The sequence below is a fragment of the Eptatretus burgeri genome, chromosome 2, assembly GCF_056783735.1.
Source record: "Eptatretus burgeri isolate ZD-2024b chromosome 2, Ebu_testis_v1, whole genome shotgun sequence".
Classification (NCBI taxonomy): Eukaryota; Metazoa; Chordata; class Myxini; order Myxiniformes; family Myxinidae; genus Eptatretus; species Eptatretus burgeri.
Genome location: NC_140962.1, coordinates 128827013 through 128853793, shown reverse-complemented (window position 1 = coordinate 128853793; position 26781 = coordinate 128827013). Strand labels below are relative to the sequence as shown.

Genomic DNA, 26781 nt, shown 5'->3' with positions numbered 1-26781 from the left:
TTTGTTTTGTGAGATGGAATTGATTTTGTGAGGGAGAAGTATTTCTGGTCTATTTTCGGAATAGTTTGGCTGGAATTATTGCAAAGTGCTGGCAAAGTAACTTAGATGTATGTGCATCTACCTTTGATCTATCTGGCCTGGGTTTTAATTTTGTCCCAGCTATAAATTGTCACCATCATATTTCACAGAAGGGACAAAACATCAAAAGGTTCACAATCCATCCTCAAGATGTTCAGTTGGAAACACCAAATGCAAGTACAATTTTGTGGATGTTAAATACCTCAAGATATATTTATTCTATCATTTATCATCCTCATATATTTGACTCAAAGTCGGTGATTTATCCCTGTTCTGCTGGTCAAATATTAATTTACTGTCACCCTTCGTCTCCGTAACATCAGGCCTGGTGAGCCGGTTCATTGTGGGAATAAATATTCCCACAAGAGAGTGGGAATAATTGAGGCTTTTAAAGTGAAGTATTCCTCAAATACAAGAAGCAGCTCGCCCACAAATATATAAATTAAAAAACTGAATATCCCGTTTTCAAAGGATTTCTTCCACCATGGCTTCAGGAAATTTCACATTTATAAACGGATTGACGACGCATGGTTCCTTGACTATCGTTGTGATTCTTTCCATTTTAGTATTTATGACCACTTTCGGTAATATACTGGTACTTGGAGCTGCAGCAACTTCTGAGCGTCTGAAGCAGCAGAAGAGCACGGCCTTCATTGTCTCTCTGGCATGTGCTGATCTGATGATGGGAGCCGTGATCATGCCTTTGTACATCTCCATTACCTACATTGGTTATTGGCTTTTTGGACGTTTTCTCTGTCAGTTATACCTTGTGTGTACTATACTATCCATGAATGCGAGCATCAACACATTGTGTGTGATTGCTATAGATCGCTACGTGGCCATCACAGCCCCACTGCGCTACGAATCCTTAATGACCCATCAACGGATTCGCGGTCTCATTGTATTTGTGTGGTTGGTTTCTCTTGGCATTTCATGGCCGAACATCGTCATGAGCAAGTGGAGCTCAAACAACGAACCAGTGGCAGTGGCTTGCTTTGAGGACCCGTCATGCTGCGTATTCATGATGAGCAAAGTATACACCATAGTTATGTCACTCGTGGTGTTTTTCCTTCCACTGACGATTATGCTCTTCGTATACAGGAACGTACTTATTGTGGCTCATAAACAGGTGAGAATTTGTCGATTTTATGAAAGAAATGAATGTTAATGTATGATCGAAGATCAGTAAATCTGGGGTCTTGCATACTATACTTAATTGAAATTCGTGTGATATTTACATCGTCTGTTGAAACATTTTAAACATGTTTTATATCCCGCATAATTACCCTCGTCGGAGGAGAGGGTATTGCCTTTGGGTCCGTTTGTCTGCTTTTTACTTGCCGAAAATTTGTTTTTGCCAACTATGTTGGTCTGTCGCGTTTGTCGGTCTGTTTGTCTGTCTGTTTCTTGGTCTGTTTGTCACACGATTTTTGCCAAAAGTTTCCAAGAAATCGTTCTGAATATTTTTTTTGTGTGTGTAGGTGACGGGCCAAGGACAGCAATGCTTAATCTTGGTGAAGATCTGAATTCGGATCCGGATCTGAGAATTTTAAAAGTGATTCTTCACCATTGAGAGATGCAGCTGAAAAAGATATTGCATGATATCTCAAAACGTTATGGACGGATTCAGATGAAACTTGGTGGACAGGTTTGGTGTGTGACAAGGACTAATTGATTCGATGTTGGTGAAGATCTGAATCCAGATCCAGATTCGAGAATTTCTCAAGTGATTCTTCACCATTATTAAAATGGGACAAAAACTATGGATAGCATGATATCCATAAAAGTTGTGGACGACTTTTTACAAAACGAGGAGGAAGAGTTGGTCAGGTGACAACAACAAGCTGATTCGATTTTGGTTAAGGTCAGGATTCAGGTCCGACTGATCAGTGGGCTACAAAATTTACACTGTTCAGCCTGGGGGCGGTATGCACTCTCTCGAGTGCCGTTCCGTTTTGCCAAGTGTCACTCTATGAGTGATTTTTCATTACTTGGCAAAAAAATTTTTTTGCCAACTATATTGGTCTGTAGCATTTGTCTGTCTGTTTGGTTGTTTGTCTGTTTGTCACACAAATTTGGGCAACAGTTTTCAAGCAATCGTTTTTCATTTTTTTGTTGGTTGTATATGAGACAAGCCCAAGGACAGCAATGCTAAATTTTGGTGAAGATCCGAATCCGGATCCGGATCTGAGAATTTTTAAAGTGATTCTTCACCATTGAGTGATTGGGCCAAAAATGATACATACCACGATATCTCAAATAGTTGTGGACGGATTCGGATGAAACTTGATGAACAGGTTGGGTTTGACACGAGGAAGAATTGATTCAGTTTTGGTGAAGACCGAATCCAGATCTGGATACGAGAATTATTTTAGTGATTCTTCACCATTGAGAGATGGGGCTAAAAACGACATTGAATGATATCTCAAAAAGTTGAGGAAAGATTCGGATGAAACTTAGGTGGACATGTTGGGTGTGTGACAAGGACTAATTCCTTCGATTTTGGTGAAGATCCGATTCCGGATCTGGATACGAGAATTTTTTCAATGATTCTTCACCATTGAGTGAGAGGGCCAAAAATGATACATACCACGATATCTCAAAAAGTTATAGACGAATTCAGATGAAACTTGGTGAACAGGATTGGTTTGACACTCAAAATAATTGATTCAATTTTGGCAAAGACCGAATCCAGATCTGGATACGAGAATTATTTAATTTTTAACTGATTCTTCACCATTGATAGATTGGGCTAAAAACGATATTGAATGATATCTGAAAAAGTTGGGGACATATTCGGATGAAACTTGGTGGGCAGGTTGGGTATTTGACAATGACTAATTGATTAGATTTTCGTGACGATCCGAATCCAGATCCCCGTTCGAGAATTATTTAATTTTTAAATGACTTCACTATTGAGAAATACGGCCAAACACGATATACAGCACAATATCTCAAAAGGTTATGGATGGATTCCATAGAACCTTTGTGGCAGTTTGGGTGTGTGAAAATAACGAATTGATTCAATTTTGATGAAGGTTCGATCCAGATCTGGAAACGAGAATTATTTAATTTTTAACTGATTCTTCACTATTGAGAGATTGGGCTAAAAACGATATTGAATGATATTTGAAAAAGTTGAGGACATATTTGGATGAAACTTGGTGGACATGTTGGGTGTGTGACAAGGATGAATTGTTTCGATTTTCGTGAAGATCTAAATCTGCATCAGGCTCCGATAATTTTTCAAGTGATTCTTCACCATTAAGAGATGGTACAAAAAACGATATTGCATGATATCTCAAAAGGTTGTCGAAGGATTCGGGAGAAGTTGTGTTTTGCATGGATTCAGACGAAACTTGGTTGGTGAGCAGGTTGTGTGTGTGATACGGATGGATCGTCGGATTGGCTGAGACCCCTTAGTCATGTAAAAGGGGAGGGTTTGATGCAGTAATTTCTCAAAGTTGCAATATTCACTCGCTTACGCTCACTCATATTTCTCCTGTCCCAAACTGAAATGCATTACTTCATCAAACACCTCCCTTTTGATGTTACTACCCTGTGGGGGTGGGTTTCGCCTTCCTTTCATGTGGTCATTTCTTTAACCAAACTGAATAGTCAAATTGAGATCCGTGAAATATTTGTTTATGTTTTATTTTCAGGAATAAGTTTTCTTACAACACTCATTACCATCGAGTGTACCTGAACTTGGCTCTTGGTTGAAGTATCTTTGTTGAGCAGGGATGAAATGACAAACCATTTTAATGCTCTCATCTGAGCACCTCCTGATTCACATATCATCCCAACATTATTGAAGATTATTTTTCCATTGAGTTCTTATCAACCATTAAAGTTTGCTGTCCATTCAAGGATGTTTATTTTCTTTACATCCTCTATCTTACTTGTATATAAATTTATCCGCTTATTTGTTTTATCTACTTTTACTCCTGTTATTTCTTCAATAAGACATTTGATATTTCTCACATTCATTATGTTTTTCATTTAAATACCAATGCTTTGATTTTTTCAACTCTTTAGTTTGGTTATTGCTTGGTTTTATCATTTTATATAACAGAAAAAACAACCCAGCAATAGCCCATTAAAACCCCTAACCCCATTTTTATTCATATTTATATTTATATGCCTTTAAAGTTAAACCCAGAAGGTAATATATTTATTCCATCACTCATTATATATCCTTCATCATCAAATGCTTTTAGAGCTTTCTTTCTAGCAGTCTCTGAGAATATTTCACCTATCGATAATTCCAGCAATGTGTGTGTGTGTGTCTTTGACCACTGTTTCTCAACAACCACTGGTCCGATCTAATTGAAACTTGCCAGGTACATTGCTGGGGACCTGAGTATGTGCCTTCTCAAGGTTTGATATTAATCGGACAAGAGCTTCCCAAGTTATGGCCATTTATTTACCAACCAATTACAGGACACGTTGCTGCGTAGGTGTGGCCGACCGGGGAAGAGAACCTCAGCTGCGTTCCCATTACGGGTTACAACGTACAGACTTCCGGAGAGTGATGACTTTGTTTATTCAAATAATTTCTCGATTTCTTTTGCACATTTATAGATAAACAAAATGCCCCAATCCAATCTTCGTTTACGAGAGCGAAGGAACGGCCTGTGTGGATGTTTGAAATTTATTTTGCGTGTTTTTTTGCATGGACGTTTTTTTTCTTTTTCTTTTTGCTCTTCTCTTCTCCTTGTGTTTTTCCTTGCGATGTCATTGCGAAAAGGCAAAATATGTTGGCGCTAATTGAATAATTGGCCATTAAAACTATATTGCGAATAATCGTAACTGCGATATGTGAACTTCCGGACAGTGAGGACCTAACTTCCGGACTTCCGGATCGTGACGACTTACTGTATTCTTTCTCGATTTTTTCTTGATTTATCGACTTACTGTATTCTTTCTTTCTCGATTTCTGTACTTTCTCGATTTCTGTACTTTCTCGATTTCTTTCTCGATTCTCTTAAACACAATGCCCCAATCCAGTCATTGTGCACGACAGCGAAGGAAGGGCCTGTGTGGTTGTTTGAAAGTTTTTTTGGATTTGCACATACGGTCATGCACGTACGGCCAGGCACGTATGGGCACGCTAGGGCAAAGGAACGGCCTATGTGGTTGTTTCTGGCAAGTGGTTTTAAAGTTTATTATTATTATTATTTTTTTTTGCACGTATGGCCACGCGCGTACGGGCACCTACTCGTGTTTATAATTTCTAATATGATTCATCAACTTGCAAAAGTCCTTCTCAAAATCATTATTAGCCTTTGTTCTTTTCTTTGTATTATGATGATCAACATATTTACCGAAGCAATGACTTTGACTAAACATTCATACCCTGTGCACCTTTTAAACTTTTAGTCCTGCTTCTTTTAGTTGATTTAGATTTCTTTGTAGTAAAACATACTTCTCTTTATCAAACAATGTTGTTCGTAATTTAGCTGTTGTAATATATTTCAACACATTTGAAGAACCAAAGAAATGTTTATAACCACTGAATAGCTCTTGATTGAGGATATCTTTTTCAGCTCCATAAGGAAGGTCTTTATGTTTGTTATGAAGTATTCTTGGATACATTAAATTGACTTCAAAATAATATCCATAATTCCATTTATCTAAATCTTCTTGACTTGTGGAGATTATATCATCAAAGAAAGATTTGTATTCATATTCTATCACCCACTTAAAATTACCATCGAGTTGAGATACAGACATTGCCCAGCCATACAAGTGATTATCATCGAAGTACAATCAGTCAGATGTGGCCTTGTGAGATGAGAAATCTGGAAGATATTTATTATTTGCCTTGCATATCTATTTGAACAAACTTGTGAAATTCCTCCTCTTTTAGCCTTCTCAATCATCAACAGCATATCTACATCACTTAGAAGATCAAGGGGTTGTTTAGTAATTTTTAACACAGCACTCCAGGCTAGCCCAGGAGATGTATAATAATGGACAGGATCAAGTCCATATGAATCATTATCATAACAAACATCTCTAAAAGTCTCAAACACATCAGCTACTAATAAAACATTATTTATTAAATAAAGGTCATAATATTCACCCATATTCTCTATTTCAAACTCTTTCCAAACTTGTTTTGCTCTTTTATATTCTTCATCTGTTATTTGACATTTTCCTAGCTTGATATCAAAACCATTTTTAGGAGGAAGTCATGTTTCTTTAAATCTTTCAAAGGTATCCATGTAATAATATGGGTAAATGCCCTTTTTAGGAAGAAGAGAAATGTCTTCATGCAAGCCAGCTTCAGTCCTAAATTGACAAGAAAGGAAAGGAAAATAGGAGATGTTTGAAAGCAAAGAACTTAGAGGTCTTGCCATATATTTACAATTCAAGAAATCTAAAATTTGTATTTACACCCATTTCACAAGTATAAATCTGTTTTCTAAATGAGATGTAATTTTGATCTGAATTTGGAATTGCTGTTATCTTTCCAGGAGTCTTACTTAGTTCTTTGATAAAGAGATGCATGTCATTATGACAATTATTATGAAGAAATACAGGTATGAGTGTCGGGATTCGTTATTTAGGGTACCCAATCAAGACTGGGTAACCTATTGTTTTTCTTCTGTTTATTTCTTATTTCTTATTTCTTATTTATTCTTTTTCCGCCGGCAATTTGCGGGTTCTTTCGCTTTAAAAATCATTTTCTCAGGAAAGGTAAGTCCGATCGACACGAAATTTTCACCATAATATGTATCTTTTTTGATAGCAAACTCAATTGATAATTGTGATGTCATATGTCACGTGGTACGGGGGCCATCTTGAAAAAAAACGAAAAACTTTGGACCTCTGTATCTCTGAAACCGTGCAATCGAAATTTTTTCGCTTCATACATTTTAATGAACTTCCCATCGGGAACACGGGTAATTTTTCATGACGTCATCAGTGAAGTGGTATCCCCATGGAAATTCGTCAAGTAGAATGCTGCATTGGAAAAATCTGAAATTTCTTGAGCCTCATCTTCACACCAATTCACCATAAAAAATTTTTTTATGACGTCATAGGTGACTTGGTTCGGCAGCCATCTTGTTTTGAATTTATTTTTGAAAAAAAATCTTCTCCAGAACGGCTCGACAGATTGAGGCTAAACTTTACACACACATTCCCCATGACGTCCTTTTTCAAGTTTGTTAAATTCTTATTGATAGGTCACATGGTTTGGTGGCCATCTTGAGTTTACCCTAAAACCTTCAAACATCTTCTCCAGAATGGCTGGTCAGATCAAGAGGAAACTTCACACACGTATTGCTCACTAGTAGTGAATATAAGTTTGTTAATTTCTAATTAATAGGTCACATGGTTTGGCAGCCATGTTGGATTCAAGAAAAATATTAAATAATGTTTTCTCTGGAATCACATAACCTATCGAAGGGAAAATTTGCACCTATCATCCAACATCATGTCTGCATACATAGTAAAAATTATGATATCACAAGTCACATGGTTTGGTGGCCATCTTGGTTCAAAAAACGCTCCTTATTCGATCAACACGAAACTTCACAAACCAATTTCACGACAGGATTGGAGGCAGAACGTAAATTTATGATGTCATAGGTCACATGGTTTGTCAGCCATCTTGGATTAAAAATTAATAAATTTTAAAAATCTTCTTCTCCAGAACGGGTTGACAGATTGAGGCAAAACTTCACTCACACTTTCCCCAAGAATTCCTTTCACAAGTTTCCTAATTTCTAATTGATAGGTCACATGGTTTGGTGGCCATATTGAATTTACCCTAAAATCTTCAAACATCTTTTTCTCCAGAACAGCTGGTCAGATCAAGGGGAAACTTCACGTACGTGTTGCACACGAGTCGTGAATAAAATTGTGTTAATTTCTAATTGATAGGTTACATGGTTTAGCAGCCATGTTGGATTCAAGAATTATATTAAATAATATTTTCTTTGGAACCACATAACCTATCGAAGTGAAACTTGCCAACTGTAATCTGACCCCATTCCTGCATATAGCGTAAAAATTATGATGTCGTAAGTCACATGGTTTGGCGGCCATCTTGGACAGAAAAACGCACTTTATCCGATTAACACAAAACTTCACAAACGTGTTCCAGTATAAGATTGGAAGCAGAAGTTAAATCTATGATGTCAAACGTCACATGGTTCATCAGCCATTTTGGATTGAAAATTAATATATTTTAAAAAAATCTTCTTCTCCAGAACGGCTGGACAGATTGAGGCAAAAAATTCACACACACACTTTCCGCAAGACATCCTTTCACAAGTTTGTTAATTTCTAATTGATAGGTCACATGGTTTGGCAGCCATATTGAATTCACCCTAAAACCTTCAAACATCTTCTTCTCCAGAACGGCTTGTCAGATCAAGGGGAAACTTTACAAAGGTATTGCACACGAGCAGGGAATGTAAGTTTGTTAATTTCTAATTGATAGGTCACATGGTTTGGCAGCCATGTTGGATTCAATAATTATATTAAATAATGTTATCTCTGGAACCACATAACCTATCGAAGCGAAACTTGGCAAATATAATCTTCCCCCATGCCTGCAAGATGGTAAAAATTATGTTGTCACAAGTCACAAGGTTTGGAGGCCATCTTGGATTGAAAAACGCATCTTGTCAGATCAACACGAAACTTAACAAGCATAATCCACTTCCCCATTCGATGGAGTATTTAAATTTATGTTTTAATCGGGCACATGGTACGGCAGCCATGTTGGATTGAAAATTAATAACTTTAAAAGTCTTCTTCTCTGAAACGGCTGAAGAGATCGAGGAGAAATTCCACAAGTATGACCGCCTCTCCATTACGAACAAAAAGTCCCCCCCCCTTGATGTATGTCACATCGTTTGGCAGCCATATTGGATTGAAGGGAAAATATTAATTAATGTTTACTCTGGAATTGCTACATCAATAAATGTGAAACTTCAGAGAGATAATGCAGCAGACATGCGGAATGAAGGGTTTAAATTTCAACTCGATCGGCCCCATGTTTTGGCAGTCATGTTGTATTGAAAGATAACTATTAATTAATGTTCACTCTGGAACCGCTGCTTAAATATATGTGAAACTTCAGAATTATAATCGAGCCCACATGTGAAACGTAGGTTTAAAATTTCAACCCAATTGGCCACACGGTTTGGCAGCCAGAAATATTTAATTATTTGAATCTGAGAACTTTTAGATTTTTGTTGTTTTTTTCCAGAAGGCTCACTTGGCTGCACCTTAAAGCGTTTGAGGGTACAGGAATAGCAATTCAATTGATACAGCCAATGTCCCCAGGAAAAAGGGCTGACTCCATACATAATAATTAGATTGAACACTTTGTGCTACCCGGTTCGTAGCCCCACACTGTATCGAAGCAGGGCTGTATTTGTATCACTCTTAAATAATGTTTTCTCTGGAACCACTTATCCTATAGAAGGGAAACTTTGCGACTATCATTTAAGTCTCACGTTTTATCAAAGGTGGATGTCTGGGTACCCGGTAATCACTGCCAGCAGTTATAAAGTGGCAGTTTTGTTTAAGATTATAATTATTATGAGCTGCTCCTCTATATATTCCTTTAACATGACAATGATCTCTAACCCTTTTATCAGGTTTTACCAAAGCCTCTGAGCATATATGACAAATTCTTGCTTCTTCAAATTCTCTCTCTTCACTTGGAGATGAGTCAAGAGGCATATTTGTTCTTGACATTTTAGTTAGCTGAATACAATCATCCTCAATCCTTTTCACAAATTCATCAGCAACATCAGGTCCTCTATGCAACTCCTACTTATCCTATTTACTTCCTACAGATGATTTAAGGGAACACCAAAACCCACAAAGAATATGCTTTTGATACTTTTTAATATCATCAATCGTTTCCAAGATGGTCTCAAAATCAGCATGTATTACAAATGATTGTTTCATACATTTATCCGTTTCATTAAATACAACTTTCTCTCCTGGTTCTGGCATTTCAATAACTGCTGCTTTATAATGAGATAGTTCACGTTTTATCAAAGGTGGATGTCTGGGTACCTGGTAATCACTGCCAGCAGTTATAAAGTGGCAGTTTTGTGATATGAGATATGAATGAGATAGCTTTATAATGAGAACAATACTATAAATGTTTATCAAGTCTTTGTTGAGATCAAAATATATTTTGACATCTCTTACAAGGGTTTATGTCTGGTGTTGGCTTCATGGTTAAGGTGGTGGACTTTGGATCCGAGGTTGCTGAGTTCAAATCCCGCTCATCTGTTGAATTAATACCAGGTAGGGTTAACTCGGCCTGTCATCCTTCTGAGGTTGGCAAAATGAGTTACAGCATGCTGGTATACTGTGTCAGAGTGGCAACCTGTCCAGGATTGTGCCAAATAGCCAAAGAGACTGCTTAAGCAGCACCAACGCTCTGGACAGAGTGTGGTCCCAATCTCCTCCTCCTTACAAGGATATGATTTATGAACTCGACTACTTTCCGCTAAAGAAAAGTTTTTGATACAAGCATCATGAGCATTTTCTTTATTCTTGAATAAAGGAGATCTATATGCTGGTCATTTGATCAATAATTATCATTGGATATAGTATTACTAACTCTTAGAATTTGGACTTTGTTTATATCAGTGAAGCCATAAACATTTATTGATCGGTTATTCATATTCTCAAACTTTGTTATGTATTTTAAGCTTATGGTTTCTTCTCAAGAGATGCCTAGATCCCCACTTTCAAATTTATTCTTATACTTCTTATACTTTGAAACTCCTTCACAGTCCCTTTCCTGTGGATAAAGATGTGCGAAGATACTCCAAAGAAAGCATTTATTATCAGTATTTTAAATATTAATTATTGCTCTTTGATTCATTATATCCTTCTTGCTCTTCAAGTTTCTTTCAATGTTGTTTTTGTGTTTTTGTGATTGAAAGTGTGTTTAGTAACTCTCTTTTAAGAGAGTTTTAAGATATCCTTTTAAGATATCCTTCGAACAGACATCACAATGCTTTGTTTGTCATTCAAATGGAAATATTTGTTTGAAAAGATTGAATGTGTGTTTGTTGGATTCAAGGTATTTTTTATAAAATATTTACTGTGGATTCATGATTACAAACATCGCTGTTTGTTGTATTCACCAAATCTTTAAAGAAAAACTTTGCTTAAAATAATATTTTCTTGAAAATCTCATGGTAATTTCGAGATACTTTTAGTTTAAAGTAAAATTTTCTTGATGAAAATTTCATTTAATTTACAGGTGAATCTGTGCTTAAAACCATTTTACCCACCAACTTTTTAACTTAATAACTACAATGTATCCTGACACAAAAGACAAGTTTCACTCAATCTCTGCATTTGTAAAATATACTGAGAAATATATCGAGGATGTAAAATTGAATCATGATGAACATAACAACTATTGGATGAAGACAATTATGGCTGAAAATGTGAATTCTTCAATTTCCTTCAGTGGAAGGGCTTTTAGTATATCTGGAAGAACATCAATTAAAGTAGCTCCAACAAAAGTTTCTCCTCTTCTAGCAATGTTTTCAAAACTAGAAAAAGCATTGAAACAAGTAAAAGTATCAAAAAACAAAACCTTTGTGGATGAAGCATGAGAAAGATAAGCTACAACTCTTAAGAATAATCAAGGAGAAATTTGTATTTAAAAAACATAAAAACCCTAAATATATAAATCTTGATGAAATAAAGGATGCTAAAATATGAGGTGAAATGACACTTCGTTCATTTGCAGATAAGGACCATTTTAAAATTACCTTTAATATAAAAAATGTTTTAGATCAATGTGGGAATGAAAAAAATGTATATGGATATAGATGACAATGTTTTTTTTCTACGAATTAAATACAAGCCATTATTCAAGTGAAGATTTTGGGGATTATGATAGTGATGATAGCATCTCTGTTGGAACAGAAGACAGTTATGATTCTGAGAGTTTGTGTTCAAATTATAGTTATCAAAGTAGTTTTATAGATGATGATGATAATGAAAGCACGGATTATTGTGAAGATTAATTTTATATAAAGTGAAAACGCATGATACAAATATGAATACCACACCAGATATTGAACCTCTTGAATTCCCTGATACTCCAAATGATAAATTTCAGAATTGTCCTGTATGTGATAGAGTGGAATTTAACACAGTCAAAAGCCTATAAACAATGTATATTCTGTGATTATCTTCGAATTAATGATAAAAAATATATAAAGGAATATAATTCAGAATTACACCAAAAATTAATTACTTTACAAGATTAATAAAATTAATTAATGTCAAGTATGAGGGTGACAATGCACATTATCTTACAACGGAAGAGATTGACCAAATTATTGTAATGTTGAATGGATTGGTGTTATTTATTATTCCCGATTCTCATTTTCAGGGAAATGTCAACACAAGATATTGTCGAAATAAAATAATGGATTATCTTGAAATTAATCCTGAACTCAGGATGAAACATCGAGTTTCTAAAAAAGCCAAGAAAAATTTAAATAAGATATTTTCCAAATTTCAAAATGAATGATTTTTTTTACCTGTTTGGGTAAATAAGATAAAATTTAACAACCATAAAAAAATCTTCCAAATTCACGAAGATGTCTAATATTTGGTTAAAGTGGATGTGGAAAAACCTGCTTGATTTTGAAGATGCTCCTTACTCCCAGCTTTTTTAGATTATGATAAATTAATAATTTTCACAAAGTCAAGTTTTCAACCCACCTATCAATTACTATCACAAGGTTTTAATGCGGGCCTTCAAAAATAAGACATCATTTGTTTATTTAAACTTCAAAATGAACTAAATTATGGCAACTTTGAAGATATAATACAACTATTTTGTGATACACAGAAATGCAAAAAGAAATCAAAACCAATAACTTGTATTCTTTGTGATAGTATGGATCTTGAAACAACCTTCACCCCAAGATTTGGACAAATCAAAAAGGAATCTCGTCATCTTTGATGATTGTGTAAATTAGAGAAACCAAACAGTTATGGATAGCTACTGCACAAGATGGAGACATTCTTCTTGTAATTGTCTTTGTCGAAGTCAACAGACTTTCAACTCCCTCGTTGCTCGATAATAAATAATGCGAATACATTTATTTTATCCAAGTCAAATTCAAGATATATAAATAATCTTTGGAGAGACAATTGTCCTGCATTGCGTGGTGAAAAGGAATTTGTGGAGTATATGAAACACACAACTGGAAGATATAAATATATTGTTATGAAACAAGATGAGATACGAAAGGATGTTTTTCAATAAATAAATGGATGCGAAAGAATGAGCAAGAAAGATTGTGGAGCATCAATATTTGGTTTCAAAAGTTGTAAAACAACAGGAAGAGAAAAGGAAGAAATGTAGACAGAAACTAATGGGTGAGGTAGTGTTTGAAAGAAAAAAAGATAAAGTTTTTTAAACCATTTTTAAAAACTTCCCAACAAAAATATCATGGATGTTTCTATCAAAAAATGATAGAAAGTTCCTGTGATAGAATACACTCCGAAAAAACTTCATATGATAAAATATTTTATTCAAATGACGTAGCAGGAACTGGAAGATACAGGAGATTTAGAATATAATGATGAAGGATTATTTCAACAACTGGAAGATAAAAATCAACCCCCCTGATTATGTTTTGAATGCTCTCCAAAACAATGAAAATTCAACAGATTCAAAAACCATAGTAGGCCTCATTCCAACAGAACAACCAGCAATATTATATCTTGTTAAAGTAAGGGAATTGATATATAATGATGAATTGAGGTTCTTAGGTTCTGTCTGACCACCTGTTAAATTAACTCTGAGATTACTGTTTCTTCCAACCAAAGATGGATACCATTGAATAGGGGAAATAAAGATGATACAGTATAAATTGATTTATTAAACCCACTTGATTATGGGGTTTATGTTGCTGGGAGAAAAATGAGGAATGAGGAGGAACATATTATTAAGGTTTTAAGTAGGCTTGGTTCAGGTGTTAGTTATCTTCCAAATTATCCATCACAATTACATAATAGATTGTTATTTTTGTTAGTTAGTAAAAGGCTGGAAACAAAAATTGATTTAATGAAGCATCATCCATTTTCGATCAGCTAATGAAGATGAAAAAAACAAATAAATGTCAATACAAAGATATTTTATCCCATATGAAATAAGATGAGAAGCACAATCCTTAGTTTTTAATTTCACAAGTGATCACATGGCTTTACTCCCTTTCCAACTACAACTCCATCCAACAAAAGAATATGAGGCTTCTTTATTGTCTATGATAGCTTATGATACCATTTTTAATATCACAGAGAAATATGACATGCTTATTTATAATCCTGGAAGTGGATACAAAACGATAACAGTTTAATCTGGAGCATTCGAGATTTCTCAAACATCTTCGAAAATTGTTCGACTTATGAAGGAACAAGATGATGAGCCCAAAAATATTGTTATAGATATTCAAAATCATACTTCAAAATCAAGTATTAAACTTTAAAATAATTACAAAGTTGATTTCACAATTAATAATTGTGAGTTATTGGGACAAAAAAGATTGAAACAAATTGACTTTTTACAGTGATATCGTCATTCAAATATCTTCAGGTATAAATTCAGTATTAATTCAATGTGATTTGATTGATGGTGCTTATAAAGTTGGTATATGAACAAATACAATATTTTCATTCAGTGTACAATCAACCCCAATTAATTATAAATTCAATATGGAACCACAAAAAATTGGTTTATCTACCTGTGACAGGAAAAACCATACACAGAGTAAATTTTATGACAATAGCATGATTTCCTTTAATGGAGAAATTATATCCATCAAAATTCATCCACATAAAGTTTTTCAAGAACTAAATAAATATGATGGTTATTGTGAGGAAACACGAGTTGGGGAAAATATAAAATAATGACAGGGGATTTGACGTTCCTTTCACCACATGATAAGGGTAAAGGTATGCATCTTGTGAGAAGTACTGGAAACCAAAATGACAATGGGGTGTAGTACATCAATTTTGAAACAACGGAGATGGGATTATTGACACTATTATGGGTATCGGTTCAACTATTCTAAAACATATAGACCTAATTGGTTCAACCGCTTCTGCCATTGGAAATGTTGTGGGTGCTAGAAAGAGTATAAAAGATGCTCAACAGGAATCCCATAAATTACAAGCAATAAGAGAAATCATGAATGGCAAAACTCAATTGTCTCCCCAAGACCGACAAAAAATAATTCAAATACTTGGATCAAAGTTTCAAAAGTTTTAATTTTCTTTGACGAAATAAATACAAGAATGGAAGCAATTGATAGTATCTATGATTTGGATGATACCATTATCATCTCAAAACACACTAAAAAAGAAGACTATTTCAAGGTAAATGCTATAACAGGAACAGTCTGGAATACAAATGGAACAAAAAGCTTTGAAATTGTCATCAATTGTCATCATGCCAGTTGGCTAGGTGTGGGTACCTCTCTCACCTGTCATGGCAATTCAGCAACAGCTTTCTGCGACTCATTGGGACTGACTCAATCGGTCAACTTCCAGACCCGGATCTCAACCAATGGTACTCCATCTCTTCTAGATATGATTTTGACAAATTTCCCTGACAATATCTGCTGCTCTTCCACCGCTCCAATCGGTTCTTCTGACCACATCCTTGTCAAAGTCGACATCTCTCTGGCTATTATCAGAGAACCACCTCACCGCCGTCGAGTCTGGCATTTCACTCAAGCCGACTGACAGGGTCTCCGAGCAGCTATCAAACTTATAGACTGGTCTCATATCGCTACTTTCTCCAACATCAACTCATCCTGGGAATTCTTTCGAAGAAACTTGCTCTCCCTCATGCACAGATTTATCCCCTCTCGTCTTCAGTTGTCCTACCCTTCCTCCCGCCCTTGGTTCACTGAAGCTTGTGGTGAGGCAGTTGTCCTGAAACAACTTACCTTTGCCTCATGGAAAGCAAACCCAACTAAGGTAATCTCAGTTCCTTCCATAAAGCTCGGGACAATGTGTATCTACCGTCAAGAGAGCCAGAAAACAACATCTTTCTAAGCTAAAGTCTGAACTTTCAAACCTCTCTCCCTCCTCAAAATCCTGGTGGAGTCTAATCAAATCTGCTTCTGGTGTTTCTCCCCCTCCATCCCCTCCCTTAACTCAAATGGCCGCACTGCTGATCCCGCACATAAAAAGGCTGAATGCCTAAACTCGGTGTTTGCAGCTAAATCTTTTGTCCAAAACCCATCACTTTCTCTACCCACCTTACCCAGTCGCACCCAAATGTCCCTGGACTCTGTGTCCTTTTCTCTTGACAAGGTGGAGAGCTTGCTGCCAAACCTCCACTCAGATTCTGCAACTGGTCCAGACGGCATCAGCGCACGTGTCCTAAAAACCTGCTCTTCTGCTTTTGCTCTCCCTCTCTCTGTTATATTCACCCTCTCATTTGCTCAATGTCATCTGCCATCTGCTTGGAAATCAGCAAACATTACTGCCCTGCATTAAAAAGGTACAAAAACAGATCGCTGCAACTACAGACCAATCAGCCTTGTGCCAATCAGCAAGGTTATTAAATCCATCATCGCTTCAGACATGAAATCCTTCCTCTTCTCCAATGGCTTGATTTCCGATCTTCAATTTGGTTTCAGACCAGGTCACTCCACCCTGAATATGATGCTTCTGCTATCCCAACAATGGATGGAGGTCCTCAATGCCTGATATGAAATCAGAGCTATATGGTATCCAAGGCCATCTCACTCATGGCTCGCAGACTTCCTCTCCTGTTGCAGTCAACCTGTGGCCCTAAATGGAGTTCTTTCATCCCCTCTTCCTGTCCAGGCTGGAGTTCCTCAAGGTAGCATTCTGGGCCCTGTTCTTTTTCTGGTTTTCATCAATGATCTATCTGACTCTCTGGAAAATCCTCTTTATCTCTTTGACTCCACCCTCTGCCATACCATGTCATCCCTCAGACCGGCATGTAGCAGCTTCTTCACTCACTGCAGATCTGGGTAAAATCACAAACTGGTCCAACACGTGGAACATGTCTTTCAATCCAGACAAATCCCACACTCTCACTATGTCTCTCCGAAAGGACCGTTTGGAACCCCCCTCCCCCCCGTCCACTTTCTCAACGATCCTCTGGAAGAATTCCTTTCTGTCAAGCTTCTGTGTCTCACTATCTGCCATGACCTTTCCTTGGAAAGCCACATTTCAAACCTCGCCTCCAAAGCCAGTCGCCTACTGGGAATCCTCCATCATGCAAAGTCCTTCCTTGGCCCACCTGAGCTCCTGACCACTTACAAAGCTTTTGTCCACAACTTGATGGAGTACTACTCTCCCCTCTGGGTTGGTGCTCCTGCCTCTCACCTTTTTCGGCTTCACGCTGTGGAAACCAAGGCATTTCGGCTCATTGACATCTTCCGCGATGAGGCTGAGTCTTTGGGCCTCTCACTCTCTCACCACAGGCTGGTCGGTGGTCTTTCTGTCTTCTACCATCTCCTCTCCAGCCTCGCCCCCCTGCTCTTTCTGCGATTTGTGCCCACCACATTTCTGCAGGGCGCTCAAGATCCGCCAAAAACCCCCTTCTGGTAAAACTACCAAAATCACGAATCACTGCTCACCTTCACTCTTTCATTCCTCTTTTTTTCCCGCCTTTGGAATAAACTCCCTCACTCTATTCAATCCCATTCTTCCCTCCAGGCCTTCAAAATAGCTGTTCACCACCACCTCTTATCTTCCCCCATCGAAATCCTCGATCTTTTCTACCCCCGATAATAATCCACCCAAGCCCACCTCCTTCAATTCTCTGCTTTCCTTCCTGAAAGTCCCTGTAATGTCCATCTTGTAATGTCCCCATGTTCCCTGCCCCCATCCCTCTCCCTTCCACAGAACTCCTAATGTCTCTGTTCCCCACTGTTTTCTCCTTCCCACTCCCGCCCCTCTTGCCTCATGCCCCCCTTGCTGGGCATTGTGTATTCGCTCTCATACGAGCCTTGACAAGGCATACAGATAAATAATCCACAAACTTATTTGAATCTTGCCGATAGTTTCATGTTGTGTAAATTTACATTCCCAAAGTCTCGGAATAACACAAACACTACGCTCATAAATGATTTCTTCTGGAAAATATTTGATAGTATTTGTTCATATGTTAGAACACAAGAAGTTGTAGTGGTTGATTATGTCTCCACTACATCTGAAATGATGAAATTTACACTATATTCATTTCGTAACAGAATGGGTAAGTGCGATGTCGAAGGTTTTATTCCTGATATGGCAATGGGAACAAACGCAGACCCCGGTTAAAGTTAAATGAAGGCAATGTATAACTATTGTACAAATGCAGGTAATAGTTTCACTGTGGCACTTCCTCTTAAAGGCATATTTGGATTTTGTGATGACAATATAGTTCTTTATTGACTTAAAATTAGATTTCAACTACAAATAATGAAAATGAAATAGATTGCTTATTGGCGTTGCTCATGCTTTTGCTGCTCAGAATAAATTTGTTATTGATGAAATGAGTTGGTATATATTAATGAATATACTTCTAATCTTAAAACAGAAAAGATGTTGAATAGAAGACTTAACTCAAAGAAACCATTAAATGTTTCATACCTCAAAAGAAGATCTCAACATGTTACACTAAACCAAACCACTTACACGTGGAATTTGGTTGTGCTGGAAGGAAAACCATGATACCTATGGCTCATTTTTAAGAAACCAGATGGAGATACTGCGACTGATAAGAGTCATGTGTCGAGTGATAATGCGAAGGTGAAATAAATTCGGGCTTCTCGAGATGGAACATTTTATCAATGAGAGAGATAGAAAATTGATTGGGGAAAGAAATGATAATAACGAAACATACAAGTTTTACCAAAAGGTGTGTGAAAGCAATGGTAATAAACAACCCATTTTGGATATGGTAGCATTTTTTAAAACTTCACACAATCTACTTGGTTGACATAAGCACTGAAAAGGAAACAATAAAGTCAAACAGAGTGATACTCCTCAAAACATTGAAAGAGGAGAGATTGAAGAAGAAGTTGATACATATTGTTTGCTTTTGGAAGAATCAGAATTGCAGATTAAGACAGATAATGTTGTTATGATTAGTCTCACATAATTTTTTGAGCCTGTCATCCTTCTGAGGTCGGCGAAATGAGTACCAGTTCCAGTGTGTGTACTGGTGGAGGGGCACTGCATCAGTTACACAGTCGCACCTCAAAAAATGATAGCTACCCCGGCAACTAAGCTGCCATACGACCACCACCAGTGGAAGTGGTGCAATTGTAGATTTTGCTGAAAAACTTGAAAGCTTACCTGACAAAGCAAGATTGTTAGTTGGAGATATGTTTTCTTCTGTCACACAGGCTGGTGTAAAATTAACTAAAAGCGGTAATGGATTATATATTTCTCATAAATAAATGAGCATTGATGAGTGGTTTAAAGAATTTGGAAAGAATACAACATCATATATAGAACTTGCCAAATATTGTAAAAAATTAATAATTCATGATGTTGTTAATTGTTGGAGAGAGGAGAGATGAATTAACAAACTTGTCTCAATAACAAAGAATATTATTATGAATTTAGAAGATAATAATGGAAATGGTACTCATTGGGTTTGTATTTATAATATAATCAGGCCAAATATTATTTTGATAGTTATGGTCTTCCACCACCTGTTGAAGTCATGAAATTCTTACATAATGGTGCATATCAAACATTTCAAGTCCAATAATTAAATTCCAAGTATTGTGGTTAATTATGTCTATATGTGATATTTCAACTCAACAACAATCAAAAAATGTATGAAGTTATTTTTAATCTAATATAAATGACATGTTGGAAAAGATGGTTCTACCTTTGGTCTAACCCAAGAGTTGGATATTGATTTGTCTAACCCAAGAGTTAGCAATATAGGATGAAAATTGAGGATTTTAGAAATACCACCTTAGTTGGTGACCTTGGGCCTATTTTGATATTTTGGCCCATGTTGACTTCAAAAATAATTGGCTGGTTGAATTCAGTGACCTGAAATATAAATCCTCTTCCAATTTCAAGTCAATCGGATGAAAATTGAGGATTGTATAATTACAACCTTAGTTGTTTAACTTGGGTCGATGTTGAAATTTTAGTCGATGGTGACCTCAAAAACATTTGGCTGGTTGAATTCATTGACCTGAAATCAAAATTCTCTTCAAATTTCAAGTCAATTGAATGAAAATTGAGGATTTTAGAAATACAAACTAAGCTGTTGACCGTTGGCTGATGTTGACCTTAATGTCGATGTTGACCTCAAAAACAATTTGCTGGTTTAATTCAGTGACGAAATATGCAACTCGTCTTCAAATTTCAAGTGAATCGGATGAAAATTGACAATTTTAGAAACTTGGCCAATGTTGACCTCAATAATAATTGGTGGTTGAATTCAGTAACGTGAAAAGAAAATCCTCTTCAAATTTCAAGTCAATCAGATTAAAATTGTGGATTTTATAAATACAACCTTGGTTGTTGACCGTTGGGTTATGTTGACCTTTCAGTCGATGTTGACCTCAAAAATAATTGGCTGATTGAATACAATGACCTGAAATATAAATACTCTTCAAATTACAACTCAATCGGATGAAAATTTAGGATTTTATATACCACCTAAGTTGTTGACCTTTGGCCGATGTTGATCTAAATGTCGATGTTGACCTCAAAAACAATTGGCTGGTTGAATTCAGTGAGTAAATATGCAACTCCTCTTCAAATTTCAAGTGAATCGGATGAAAATTGACAATTTTAGAAATTCGGCTTATGTTGACATTTTGGCAGATGTGGACCTCCAAAATAATTGGTGGTTGAATTCAGTGACCTGAAATATAAATCCTCTTCAAATTGCAACGCAATTGGATGAAAATTGAGGATTTTAGAAATGCCACCTTAGTTGTTGACCTTGGGCCTATGTTGACCTTTTGGTCAATGTTGACCTTAAAAATAATTGGCTGGTTGAATTCATTGATCTGAAGTAGAATTCCTCTTCAAATTTCAAGTTATTCAAATTAAAATTGAGGAATTTAGAGAATTCACCGAAGTTGTTTACCTTTGGCCTATCCTGACCTTAAAGTCGATGTTGACCTCAAAAATAATTTGCTATTTGAATTGAGTAACCTGAAATATAAATTATCTTCAAATTTCAAGTCAATCGGATGAAAACTGACAATTTTTGAATTTTGGCCGATGTTGTCCTTTTGGCCAATGTTGACCTCGAAAATAATTAGTGGTTGAATTCAGTGACCTGAAATGCAAATCCTCTTCAAATTTCAAGTCAATGAGATGAAAATTGAGGATTTCAGAAATACCTTCTCAGTTGTTGACCTTGGGCCTATGTTGACCTTCAGGTTGATGTTGACCTCAAAAATAATTGGCTGGTTGAATTCAATGACCTGGCATATATGCCCTCTTGAAATTTCAAGTGAATCGGATGAAAATTGACAATTTAAGAAACTCGGCCTATGTTGATCTCTTGGCCAATGCGGACCTCCAAAATAATTGGCTGGTTGCATTCATTGACCTGAAGTAGAATTCCTCTTCAAATTTCAAGTCATTCAGATGAAAATTGAGGAATTTAGAAATCTGACCGAAGTTGTTGAGCTTTGGCCTATGTTGACCTTTTGGTCGACGATGACCTCAAAAGCCATTGCCTGGTTGAATTCAGTGACATGAAATATAAATCCTCTTCAATTATCAAGTCAATCGGATGAAAATTGAAGAATTTAGAAATCCCACCTAAGTTGTTGACCTTTGGCCGATGCTGACCTTTGAAGATTTTTAAATTGAGGATTTTAGAAATACCAACTTAGTTGTTGACCTTGGGCCTATGTTGTTGACCTTTTGGTCAATGTTGACCTTAAAAATAATTGGCTGGTTGAATTCATTGACCTGAAGTAGAAATCCTCTTCAAATTTCAAGTCATTCAAATGAAAATTCAGGAATTTAGAAAATTCACCGAAGTTGTAAACCTTTGGCCTATGTTGACCTTAAGGTCGATTTTGACCTCAAAAATAATTGGCTATATGAATTGAGTGACCTAAAATATAAATTCTGTTCAAATATCAAGTTAATCGGATGTAAATTGGCAATTTTTGAATTTTGGCCGATGTTGTCCTTTCGGCTGATGTTGTCCTTTTGGCCGATGTTGACATCGAAAATAATTAGTGGTTGAATTCAGTGACCTGAAATGCAAATCCTCTTTAAATTTCAAGTCAATGAGATGAAAATTGAGACTTTCAGAAATACCTCCTCAGTTGTTGACCTTTGGCCTATTTTGACCTTCAGGTTGATGTTGACCTCAAAAATAATTGGCTGGTTGAATTTATTGACCTGAAGTAGAAATCCTCTTCAAATTTCACGTCATTCAGATGAAAATTGAGGAATTTAGAAATCTCACCGAAGTTGTTGACTTTTGGCCTATGTTGACCTTTTGGTCGACGCTGACCTCAAAAACAATTGCCTGGTTGAATTTAGTGACATGAAATATAAATCCTCTTCAATTTTCAAGTCAATCGAATGAAAATTGAGGAATTTAGGAATCCCACCTAAGTTGTTGACTTTTGGCCTTTGTTGACCTTTTGGTCCATGTTGACCTCAATAATAATTGGCTGCTTGAATTCAGTGGCATGAAATATAAATTCTCTTCAATATCCAAGTCAATCGGATGAAAATTGAGGATTTTAGAAATCTCACCTCCGTGATTGACCTTTGGCTTATGTTGACCTTTTGACCTCAAAAACAATATGCTTCTTCCGTCTGACAAACTCTACCATGTGGTTAAGTTTCGTGAAAATCGGTTTAAAATTGTGACCTGTAGACGACAGACAGACAGAATAACAAAATCGAAAGACCAATTTACTTGAAAAAATCTTCGATTTTGCAAGTAACAGACATTAAGGGGTGAAAACATAATCTCCTTCACCTTTGGTGGCAGAGATAACTATTGGGTATTGGCTTATTTGCCTGTATTTTGGTTAAGCCATCAAATAACTTTTTGAATTGCCTTTGCTAATCAGTTTGGACATGGTCATGCAGAGGTTGCACGGAATGCTTTTCAACATTTGCCTCATGATTCCTTTTTTGACGAATATTTGTTACTCCCTGCACCAAGAGCAACAACCAGTCATTGCAACGCAGAGGCAGATGTGAAGCCAATGCTGGAGCACAGATGGGACAGCAATACTCCATTGATATCTGGACAAAGGCTGTATAAATTGTGTGTAGCTCTGATTTTTCACATAATGATGGATGTTGTTCAGTCTGCAGTTGCCTTTTGAGAGCAATTTGGCAATACAGTATTCTCAGCCCAAGAAAGCTCATGCCTGATGGTGAGGCCGGAAGATCAAAACTACTTGAACTCATCTCCAACAGCTGTCTTTGGAAATACATACATGAGTTCATCTGCTAATCCTTCTGGAATACAAGACATGTTCCATTTCTCAGAATGGCATCTATGCAATTCCACGAGATCAGCAATGTGTAGCTGCTGTCTTCATGTTGTTAGAATGGAGACGAAATCAGATACTGAGGTTCACATAAGCTTCAGGATGACCATTCGAATGTGGTCACCATCAAGAAAAGAAAATAGCCGAGAAGAGATTAAATTGGTTTCATCATCTGATAAGGAAAGTATAGTAGGGGAATTTTGTTCGTTATGGGACTTTTCCATTTGCTCCATTGATTTTAATGTTAATTCAGAGAAAAACTATTTGACCTTGTCAATAAAAATGTGTTACTTGTTTCTCACAAACAGACCTCCTCTGGCAACAACCTTTCCTTCTCCTCCCCCACCTCTTCCAGTCATCCTGCACCAGCTTCTCTGCATTAAATTATTTCTGGGAGCAAGCTCTTCCATGAGTGTTGACTATACATCAAAATTTTTTTTTTACCCCTCCACTTTATTGCCCCCCCCACCCCTCACCATTGCCCACCCACCCTCCATCCTCTTTCTCTTGCCTTTTTATAACCCCATTTGAACAGAGGATTCCTTCTCTTTACATCCCTCCCTATGAATAATACTCCCTTGTGCTATAAAATTTTATATTTAAAATGATGTATGTCAGATATCTCATCCATTAATAAATTTTGGTAGGATAGAGACCAAATCAGAAACTGAGGTTCACATGAGCTTCAGAATGACCGTTTGAATGCAGTCACCATCAAGAAAAACGATTTGAGAGTGACACAAAGGTTTATGGAGACTGGCAACATCCTGCAGAGGATGGGAGCAGGCCAGCCAAGCACAAGTGGTGAGGATGTTGAGCACATTTGTGAGTCATTTTAGTGCCATCCCCAAAAGTCCAATCGGATTTGGACAATGACCTTGACAATAAAACTTTTGGAAATGTACTTTCACATGCAGTAAGCTGCACTGTCATGTCCCATTTCATTATTTTTGTGGTTTGAATTTGGAATGGTAATTTGCAGACATCCTGCTCAGAGAAACAAGACTGGGTTTCCATCAAGACACTGCCTTAGAGCACTCCAGCCTCAATTGCACAGAAGTGGATTCGATTGATACCAATCTATATTGCATGCCTGATATGTATCCAGAGAGACTATTGTGCGTTTTTGTTGGCGATGCATGGCATCCAACCATTGATGAGAAAGAAGCAGCAAGATGTCTGCAGTTGACCAACTCTGGCGAAATACCAACTGATGTGCTTTGATCAAACTATTTGAAAGGAATAAAGACAGTCAGCAGTGGTGACGGATTGTACGACTTTGCTTTAAATGAAAGTAAGCTGACTGGACAAGACTTGAGCATGCCTTTCATACCCTTCATAGCAATATATTGATAGCAAACAGGAGGTGGTTCAAGTTGAGCTTAAGAATTGGAATGTGCATATCTTGTGAAATGTTTCATTACAAGGCAAATCACATTAATCCCGGTGCATATTATTCAGGGTTAAAAATGCAACTGTCCTGAAACAATTGCCAAAACCTTGCTGGACGCAGTAACGGCTTTTTATATTTTGTTGTGAACTCTCCCAAATACTAGTTGTTTATATTAGTAAAGTAACTGGTTCATGTTTGCAGGTTCGAAAGATCTCCCAAAACAGCTCTTCCACAACAGTTACAACTCAAAGCAAATCAAATGGAAAGGCACATCCAAAACAATTGTCAACACAAGAACATCGGGCAATCAAGGCATTGGGTCTCATAATGGGAACATTCACCCTTTGTTGGCTTCCTTGTTTCTCTCTCGTTTCAGTTCAGGTGTTTTGCAATTACTGTATTTCAGATGATGTATATTTTACAACAGTGTGGTTTGCATATGGCAATTCCACACTCAATCCAATCCTCTACTCTCGGAGTCCTGATTTTCTTGCCGCATACAAGCAGGTGCTGTGCTTGCAACGACGCGTGCAGAAGGGAAAATCCAAAATCTGAATAGAATTTTTTTTTCATTGAATAAAAAACATTTCAGTTTTGTTGGTTTGCTTCTTAACAGTCATAAATACTCGTGTTTTTATATTCTTGAAAGGTGTTTTTTTTTTTAATAAAAATGTATTTGATGACATGCAATCATTTTCGTCTTATTGAAACTTCGACCGAATACCATTTTACTCACTTTTGATTGAGTAATTATGAAATTTAGAATTGCTGGTCAAAATAAGTCGGATAATTTAGAATTGCTTGACGACTTTTGTTTTTTAAGGTTTTTTTTTCTTTGATCCATTATGGCTGTTAGACCATGTGACACATGATGGTCATTTTAATGAAGATTCTGTTTATATTTCAAGTCAATCGCATGAAAAAAAGACATACATATGCATGCTAGCAATCGCTTAACCCTGCATTTTGTTTTGAGTGTGCACTGTAATTATTTTTTGCAATGTCGTATTCATAATGTTGAATATATTTCTCTTGCAGCATGTGAGGTTGTAGATTACTTGAACAATGCATACAAACATGTGCTGCTCAATCGCAGTTTGATTATATCTTTGTATTGTCTGAAATTTGAAAACACAAAGATAATTACCATAGTTTCCGGTGCATAAACCACGACCATATATTAACCGCACCTATGTTGTTCACCCTCAAAATAAATGAATATATTGATCATTTTATTTTCTCTCGATCAAGATGTAAATATGTTTGCACATTCATTTTGTATGGAACAAAGTGACAGAGGTATCAACATGCTTACTCCCATGCCCGCTTAATTTCGTCGAACGGTCTTGTGCTCATTTTCAAGAATTTGAAGAGAGAGGATGTGGTCGAAATTTACACAAATGAAAAAAACCCTTTTTAATTTCACAGATCATTATTAGTTATTTGGAAGATATGTTAGTTATATGGAGTTAACAAGACCAGAGATTTAAACAGAGATTCTACTCACTCGTGGCCTGTCACAGTGAGTTCTGAGCAAATAAAGAAACTCATTACCATGAGTAGCCCATATTTGTAAATGCAATGAGATTCTGACTTTGTCATTGTGAGAGAGCTGATAAACATGTTTTATGCTGCAGACAATTTAAATATTTATCTTGGCTCTGTCTCAGTGCTTTTGCAGATGATATTTCCTAGCGAATCACTAGTTATATGGTGACAGTCACTTGAGCCAATGCTTTACAACAGATTCCATATTTCCATATTGTTTAAAAGCATTTGAAAGCAAAT

General features: G+C 36.5%; 1 protein-coding gene across 1 annotated transcript; it reads left to right on the top strand.

The window, feature by feature from the left end:
- The first annotated feature begins 438 nt into the window (after positions 1 to 438).
- On the top strand, positions 439 to 26781 carry LOC147033090 (beta-1 adrenergic receptor-like). The gene is made up of 2 exons (XM_085859095.1): positions 439 to 1207; positions 25195 to 26781. Exons 1-2 carry the CDS (start codon positions 563 to 565, stop codon positions 25546 to 25548), a joined length of 999 nt encoding a protein of 332 aa, XP_085715221.1. The 5' UTR covers positions 439 to 562; the 3' UTR covers positions 25549 to 26781.

Excerpts from the sequence above, each read along its gene's own strand:
- LOC147033090 (XM_085859095.1), top strand. The coding sequence starts at position 563 with ATGGCTTCAGGAAATTTCACATTTATAAACGGATTGACGACGCATGGT. Across the intron at positions 1,208-25,194 it reads TTATTGTGGCTCATAAACAG|GTTCGAAAGATCTCCCAAAA; the intron begins GTGAGAATTTGT and ends TCATGTTTGCAG.